Here is an 8,343-nt window from a genome sequence, read left to right as displayed (position 1 = left end):
GGAAGATACTACCGCAGCAGATGTGTCTATGGAATTTGCTGTCTTACTATGTGACAAGCTGTGTGGTAGGTGCGGTATCTCCAGTGTCTCATTTAATGATAACCCAACTAGGGACCCTTCCCATCCCCATCTTAGAGCTGAGGAAGACTAATGTAGAGGTGCAGAGTAATTTACTCACCTAAATTGTCAGCCTCCATGACAGACCTCTTTCCAGAACTGACTGTGATTACCGTATGTGTACCGTTCTGGGTCCTCTCGCTGTAACAATAGAACTTAGGCCTTTGAAGTTGAGTTAGGAGGAAGAACCATGCCTGTTACTCGTTCCACCAACAGGAGGCACAGCCACCGGTGATCCCTCATTGGAACATCCAAATTCCGTTACTGTGGAGGTGGCCATAAGTCAGCTGGTCTACTGCCAGACTGGTTATCCCTTTTGTGGTTGGGTTTGCCTTGTCTTTGTAGTAAAGGGAATTAGGACTATCCTGGGAATGTGGGCTATCCTGGGAATGTGGTGCAGAATTACAGATACACCTTACACCTAGTTAGTACACATGGAACATTACCATCCTCTAACACTCAGTAGGCTTCAAACCGTGTCCTTCAGAGAACCATCTAGTTGGAAAGCAAAGTTAGCCTTAATTTTATTTTGTTTTACCTAGCCACTCTTGTGTCACATGGTCACAAATGGCTATATAGCCCATCAGTGATGCTGGTCGACCCTTTTCAAATTAGATTCAAATCTAGGCACACAAAGGCCTATCTAGCTCTCTCCATCTCTCTGTGTCTGGATTTCTGAGCTGTCACTCATAGTAGATTGGGTACTGGGTTGTGACCATGATGATATGAAGTTACTATAATAAACCCTTGGAGAAGCCTCTGGCATGTGGTGACATTCACATATGCTAGGTCTCAGGCTTGGGGAGCACTACCACCCTCCCCTTCCCTGGTCCACTTGGATTGTCAACTTGGCACAACTTAGAATTATCTGGGGAAAGAGTCTCGCTTAAGGAATTGCCACAAGTTAGCCTGTGAGTATGTCTGAGGGATGGTCTTCATTGTTCACTGTCACAGGAGATCATCATGGGTCCCTGCTGTGGAATGCTCCAAGCACAACAGTTGCTACCATCTTAGTCAGGATATATGTGATTACCTCTGAGAGACCCTCAACAAGAGCCATCGTCACCCACAGACTTTCCCTTCTAGGAGTCGGGGGAGGTCACTAGACCTCACCTGAGATTCTAGTCCCTGCACTGTGTCCTATGCAACTCGGATCTCAGGAAGTACTATGTGTATAGAGTGTGCAGCATCCAGGGGCAGCGGGGGTGGTACTGACCCTCCTGTAAGCACCTTCTCATTCATAGTCCTGTAAGTAACTCTATAAAAACATTGGTTCAGCAGGATGGATTTGGAGGGAACCGTTACTCTTGTCTGTCATTGTTGCCTTCTCTGGGGTGAGCAGGTGCCCACATCTCCCCAGGAGAAGCTCACACAGCAATCGTAAAGAGGGAACTTGAGCCACTTCACCCGCAGCCAGGCTGCATACCGGGCAACTCCATGCCCCACCCCTATCAAGGCATCGAGGTTAATTCCCAGCTGCCAGCCAGTATTTAACTTTCCAGTTAAGATTAAACATTGGATTTGTAAAAGCCCAGGGCTGCAGACTCCAGTCAGCAAGAGTTTACTGGGTCTCAAGCTGAAAGTGCCCAGCGTGCTGAGATTTGTGTAGTCCTAAAGAGCTCACGCCAGCGAGACGGGCAGAGCCTGGTTTTCAGAAGGCTTCCTGCTTTGCTCACGCACTGTGGAGGTAAGTTTCATTACACAGCTTTTTTAAAAAAAAAATTATGCAACTTTTTTTCCTTTTCCTTATTTCAGAAAACTGAATGCACACACACACACACACACACACACACACGTTCTGGGCATGCTTGCCTTCCTTCCCTCTAGCCACCTCCCTCCCTTCTTAACCTTTCCTTGTTCATCTCTTCAGAATTGCCTTCAGATGAAAATGTTGAAAGTGCTTTTTTAAATGAAGGATTCATACCAAATGTAGGTAACTATATCTTTTTCCATAAAAACACATGACTTGGCTGTCTGTTGTTGGCATGTGTAAGGGTAGTCATCTACCATATTTCAAGCAAAGAAAGCTTTGGTCATTAGGGTCAAACGTGTGACTTTCCTTGTCACGACTCGATTGTCCTTGATGGTCACCTCATAGAGCTGTGGTAGGAGGACCTGGAACTAGGGGATCATTCCGTGATCCAGAGACGGGACACAGCCAATGGAAGCATGCAAGCTCAGGCCATGCTCTCAACCTTTTGTCCTTTATACTGCTGAGCCAATCAGCCACAGGAGGCAAAAACACGGTTACTTGCATTGTGTGGCCTCCGCTAGGACAGGCTGAGTACTAGACACTGGTCTTGGTCAGTTCTGGCCCAGGCACAACAGCCAATTTGAGAGCCCTGATCTTAGACAGACCTAAGTGCTAGGCTGTAGTCATAACCCACCAAAGAGCAAGCAGGTCTCTGTTCTCTGGGTGCCCAGCCTGTTCTGAAACTCAATAAAAACTGTTTAGTGGGGATACACTTCCCACTAGGTGGAACCATGTGACACTGACCAGTTAGACCTGCTTAGACCTAAGGCAATCTCATACAGTTCAAATGGTTGCACACAACCAATACAGTAATGGGTATTACTAAAGTAAAATGCCTCCCTCGGGACTTATAAGGGGCACGTATGTGTGCCAAATATGGTGGCTGTCTATCAAGTCAGTGGTTATTCTAGGAATCAAAATTTAAATAAACCCCTTTATCATTTTTAATGTTAGCTTGCTATTAGCCTTTATAACCTGCAGATTTTTTAATTTTTTGTTTTTAATTTGTATGTGAGTTCATGTGTGTGTGTGTGTGTGTGTGTGTGTGTGTGTGTGTGATTGCAGACCAGATGTACCACAGAGCACACGTGCAATCGGAGGACAGCCTCAGTGTGCAGTTTGTCCTCACCTGCTTCATTTGGAACACGGTCTCCTGTTTACTGCTGTGTTCTCCAGGCAAAGCGGCTTGTTAGCTCCCAGGATCCTCTGGTATCCCCCTCCCATCTCACCCCAGGAGTGCAGGAACTACATATGCATGCAAGCGCTACCATGTGCAGCTTTACATGAACTCTACATATGCACGCAAGTGCTACCGTGTGCAGCTTTACATGAATTCTACATATGCACGCAAGTGCTACCGTGTGCAGCTTTACATGAATTTGGGGGATCCAGACTCCGGTTCTCAGACTCGCCAGTCGGCGCTGCACCCGTTGGGCCTCTCCAGCTCCTGCTTTCCTATTGAAGGTTCGTGTGCGGAGTGTGATGCTTCCTACTTAGCTTTGAGTAGTTCTCTCATACAGCTCCTCTCCCCGACTCACTGACCCCTCTTGTGATTTCGCTCTTCTCCCCTCAATGTTCCCTTTTCCACGTCCATAGCGCATTCTGCTTAGCCTCTGAATGTGTTTTAACAAACCCCTATCCGTGAGATTGCTTTCGCACCATGCTTTGAATCTTTCCATGGTCGGGAAACACCAGACTTTCCGACCAAGCCGCATCTCATGCCTTGGTATTGAAAACGTGAACCCTCCCAGAGTCTGCTCAGCCTGGACAGAGGTAAGCACTCAGGCATTTATTTAATCCTCATAGGCCCTTTCAAGCCTGTGATTAAGCCTGAACAAAAAGCACCCGTGACCTGCTTAGAGCGAAGAGCCAAGCAAACAGTGAGTGGTGCAGGGCCCCAGCTCTCCGGGGCTGGCAACTGTGCCCACACCGGGAAGCAGGCCTGAGTGGCACCAGCGGGATGCCCTGCTAAAATCTCTCACCTCAGGATACCTGCGGAAGAGACTCTTAGACTGTGGGGAGCCTAGCAGTCCCCTGAAACTGAACTCAGCTCTCCCTACATGCAGACATAAACGTTACGGAGAAAAATGAGTCTGGCTCCGCTCTGCCGCAGCAAACACCGTTTAAGGCGGTAGCAGCACATCTCTGTTTCCAAACACACCTGGGAGCAATCGCATCTGTTTGCTAACTTTTTTAACCTACTAGGCTTTGAGTGCTGGGGAGAAGGAGAGAGATCTTAAAGACCTTTGAAGAACAGAAGCTAAAATGTCAAGTGAGGGACCAGAGCTACGGCTTAGCAGTTAGGAGGACTTGCTCTTGAAGAAAACTGGAATTCAGTTCCCAGCACACACGTGGTGGCTCACAAGTGTCTGTAACTCTAGTTCCAAGGAACCCAGCTCCTTCTTCTGGTCTTCTCAGGCACCAAGCACGAACATGGTGCATATTCATACATGTAGGCAAAACGCTCACATACATAAAATAAATATATTCTCTCTCTCTTTTTTTTTTAAAGTCAGATGAAAAATGGGTTTTGGGAACAGGATTCTCAGCTAGAGCAATTTGGGAGAACGAGTTGCATGGCAGAATGCCTGGAAGTCCGCGGGTGGTCGTCTCCAGATAGGAGAATGCCTGGCACAGCCTGTTTGTGATGGAGCGTACAGACACATGTCCAAGGCAGCTCACACTGGGACTTAACAGAGAGAGTGCAGGCAGGGGAGCAGGCATAAAATCCTAGGTAGTGAGACTGGACTCAAATGTCCTCAGGCAAGAAAGCAAGCGCAATTGCTAGATGCAAGAGTCTTCTGTTGTAAGGGATAAGTGCAGAGTTGGGTCAGGTGGGAACTCGGGCCAGGCCAGGTAATCTTGTTAAAGAATTAGGAAGTTATTTTTAGGACATCAGGAAGGTCCACATCCTGTGATGGAAGGTGATGGCATTGCCCTACTTCCCTTCTGGTAAAGAGAGCAGGGCAGACACAGCCTAAAAAGATGTTTCTGGTCAGGGGTGGGGGGGTGAGCACGCGGTGTTTAGAGAGATGGCGGTGGCTGGGCAGAGGCAGTGAGATGAAGAGGAGACATGGATCTGAGGACTGAGGAATGCTCAGTTTATGTTTTGGCATCAGCATCTAAAAACACTCTTTTCCACTATGTGTGTGTGCATGTGCGTGCGTGTGTGTGTTTGTATGGATGTGTATGTAAAATCTGTCTAAGTAGTCACAACCAACCTTTTGACACTGTGACAAATATCACCAACTAAGTTCACACACCAGAACTGTGAAATCAAGTAGTTACAAGAAAAAAATCCCATAAATTGCAACAAACCCACACACACATACACACTTCATAATGTCATAATGTTTTAAGTAGCTTCCTGCTTTGAGGCTGCATGCACAGCTGTCCTGTGCTGCTTGCAACCCATGGGCCACAGGTTGGACATTCCTGATAAACCTAGGACATAGGATATATATTTTAAAAAAATCTATCTTTGTAAACTTTTGTCTCAATGCTGTGTCTAAATCCCCACAATTTGTAAAAGCAAATTGCCCACTGCTTCATTCAAGTTCAACAGCAAACATGGTGGATGCATGTCACACACACACACACACATACACACACACACACACAAAGACACACACGGATGCATTCTGTTAGTGGCTGAGAGGTCACTGTTTTTTTTTTTTCAGCAAAAAGTAATGCAAGATGATTGATGGGAATTCAACATTCAAGAAAAAAGCACAAAAATATATGTCTATACATATGTATATATAAGTAATATATAAGTAGATAAAATGTATACATTTTGATCTAATTCCTTTTAATATTTTCCCTTTTAATATATGCATATATAATTCCGTATAAATGTCTTTATATAGCTTTATGTCTTCTGTTACATTTTATTGTAATAGTACAGTCAAACAATGAATAAAATGGGTGTGTTTAAAGACTACCCAATTTTGAATTTAATCCATCACTAACCAGGTTAAGAAATTGTCTTCTCAGGGCTGGAGAGATGGCTCAGAGGTTAAGAGCACTGGCTGCTCTTCTAGAGTTCAATTCCCAGCAGTCACAGGCAGAATACATAGTAAATAGATCTCAAAAAAAAAAAAAGGGAAGGAAGGAAGGAGTAAAAGGAAAAGAGAAAGAGAAGAAAAAGAAAAAATTACATCCTCTCCACTTGCATGAGGCCTTAGCCTTACTAATCTGTATTATCATTTAATTACAGCAAGGGAGAAACATGACCACATTAGCCAATTTTACACAAACACTGGAGGATGTCTTCAGAAAGATTTTCGTTACTTATATGGACAACTGGAGGAGGAACACGACAGCCGAAGAACAGGCGCTTCAGGCCAGAGTTGATGCTGAGAACTTCTACTACGTCATCCTGTACCTCATGGTGATGATTGGCATGTTCTCCTTCATCGTGGTGGCCATCCTGGTGAGCACGGTGAAGTCGAAGCGGCGGGAGCATTCCCAGGACCCCTACCACCAGTACATCGTGGAGGATTGGCAAGAGAAGTACAAAAGTCAGATCTTGCATCTGGAAGAACCCAAGGCCACCATTCATGAGAACATGGGGGCAACAGGGTTCTCAGTGTCGCCCTGACAAATAGCGAAGGCACATCTGGTTAGGAAGGGGTGCTTCTGCCACTTAGCAAGTCCGATTTGTCCTTGCTCAGAAGAAAGCTAGCTCCTCTCTGTGTGAACATCTTCACAGTGATGGCCTGGCTGGCCAGTTGGCACGGGTGACATTTCTATCTCAGGGGTTTACACGAGCCCATTGGGGTGATACTTTGTGCTGAAGATCTCTTTTTAAGTTGCTATGCAATATAAATGTCATGTAAATCAATTTCCATCCCGAGACTTGAGCCAAACATGAAGCAGAAGGCCCGGGCAGGGGCAAGGGGAATAGAGAGCAGAGATTTACAAACCCTTCAACCTTCTTTCTCGTACGAAATATTAGTTTGAATGTAGCAAACTCAATTTATGAATAAGTCAAATGTGTTATTCAGAAGCCAAGGTTTAAATCTGTCACGGGTTTGCTGAAATCACAGGCGAGCACTTAAGTACTGATTCATGGGCACAGAGGACCTAGGTTCAATTCCCAGCTCCGACATGGTGGCTCACAACTGTCTGTAACTCCAGTTCCTGGGGACCCAACACCCTCACCCAGACATACATGAAGGCAAAACATCAATGCATATTAAATAAAAATAATTAAATAAAAAAGAAATTGGATTCCAAGTCAGAAAAAATAACTTTTAAAAATATGGCATTTCTTCTAAACATCACGCTTTTTACTTATTTTCAGTCCTTGTTTTTATAGCAGCTTATCTTCACGCGTGTTTGACAAGACCGAAGCTCTGAGAACTAGACAGCGGCTGCTTCATCCTTTGCACCATAATGTGGGGGGGGGGGGGTAGAGAGATGTTGGTCAAAGGTTACATATTTTAAAGGGGCCTAGGGGTGCACACCATAACCCCAACCCTCAGGAGGCTGGAAGGAGCTGAGGTTCAAAGCCATTCAAGACGCTTTGTACTGTAAGGTCAATAACAACGCTTTCTTAAAAGCTGACCAGTGGGCGAGCATGGTGGCGCACGCCTTTAATCCCAGCACTCAGAAGGCTGAGACAGGTGGATCTTTGCGAGTTCAAGGCCAGCCTGGTCTGTAGAGCGAGTTCCAGGACAGGCTGCAAAGCTACACAAAGAAACCCTGTCTTGGAGGAAAAAAAATATTTTGTACCATGGAGTACATGGCATCATGCCAGAGCTGAAGGGCACCTTGGAGGTCACCTGTACCCTTCACCTACAGAGGTCAACAGGAAGTGGACACAGCCAGAGCAGAGCCGTGAGAATCAGGACACAATTGCTGAAGGCAGGATGTCCAGGGCAAAGGAGGGACATGCTGGTCCTTAGCCTTGTGTCTCTGTACCCCACATCTTTCCTCTGTCATGGCCAGGGCACAACATTGTGAGTGAGGCTTCACTCCTCGGAGCATCAAGACAAGGTTCAAAGAAGTCCATTTCTGTTGCCATATGAGATGACCTGACTGGGCAATTCTTACAGGTTTATTTGAGGCCATGGTTCTAGGGGCTGGAAAGCCTATGAGAATCTGCTAGGTTCCTGGTGAAGCTTCACATGGCTTTAATTTGTGGCAGGAAGGGGAAGGCCAAGCTGGCGTGCATAGTGAAAACCACACACCAGACACGACCTCATAACTATGCATGCCCTGGTGTTAATCCAGCCCAGTGAGTGAAACTCCCTCCGCCAAAGGCCATGCATTCCTTTGGTGGAGGGTAACACCTCTTAAATGCCCCCACATCTCAACATATTGGGGACCAAGTTTTAACATGAGTTTTGGTGGCCACAAACCACAAAACCAACCAGTGTTTGCTGGTTGTAGAAGATACAACACACAGAAAGTATCTGCTTCCTACATTTTTCATTTGACTAGCAGAGGTACTAAACAGTGTCAGA

General features: G+C 45.9%; 1 protein-coding gene across 1 annotated transcript; it reads left to right on the top strand.

Moving 5' to 3' along the window:
* The first annotated feature begins 1,668 nt into the window (after positions 1–1,668).
* On the top strand, positions 1,669–7,059 carry Kcne2 (potassium voltage-gated channel subfamily E regulatory subunit 2). Its single transcript, XM_085678279.2, has 2 exons — positions 1,669–1,804; positions 6,090–7,059. Exon 2 carries the CDS (start codon positions 6,102–6,104, stop codon positions 6,471–6,473), a length of 372 nt encoding a protein of 123 aa, XP_085534405.2. The 5' UTR covers positions 1,669–1,804; positions 6,090–6,101; the 3' UTR covers positions 6,474–7,059.
* Positions 7,060–8,343: the final 1,284 nt, after the last annotated feature.

Source organism: Myodes glareolus, chromosome 2 (genome assembly GCF_982192425.1).
Source record: "Myodes glareolus chromosome 2, mMyoGla1.1, whole genome shotgun sequence".
Taxonomy (NCBI): domain Eukaryota; kingdom Metazoa; phylum Chordata; class Mammalia; order Rodentia; family Cricetidae; genus Myodes; species Myodes glareolus.
This window is presented reverse-complemented; position numbering and strand designations above follow the sequence as displayed.

Excerpts from the sequence above, each read along its gene's own strand:
- Kcne2 (XM_085678279.2), top strand. The coding sequence starts at position 6,102 with ATGACCACATTAGCCAATTTTACACAAACACTGGAGGATGTCTTCAGA.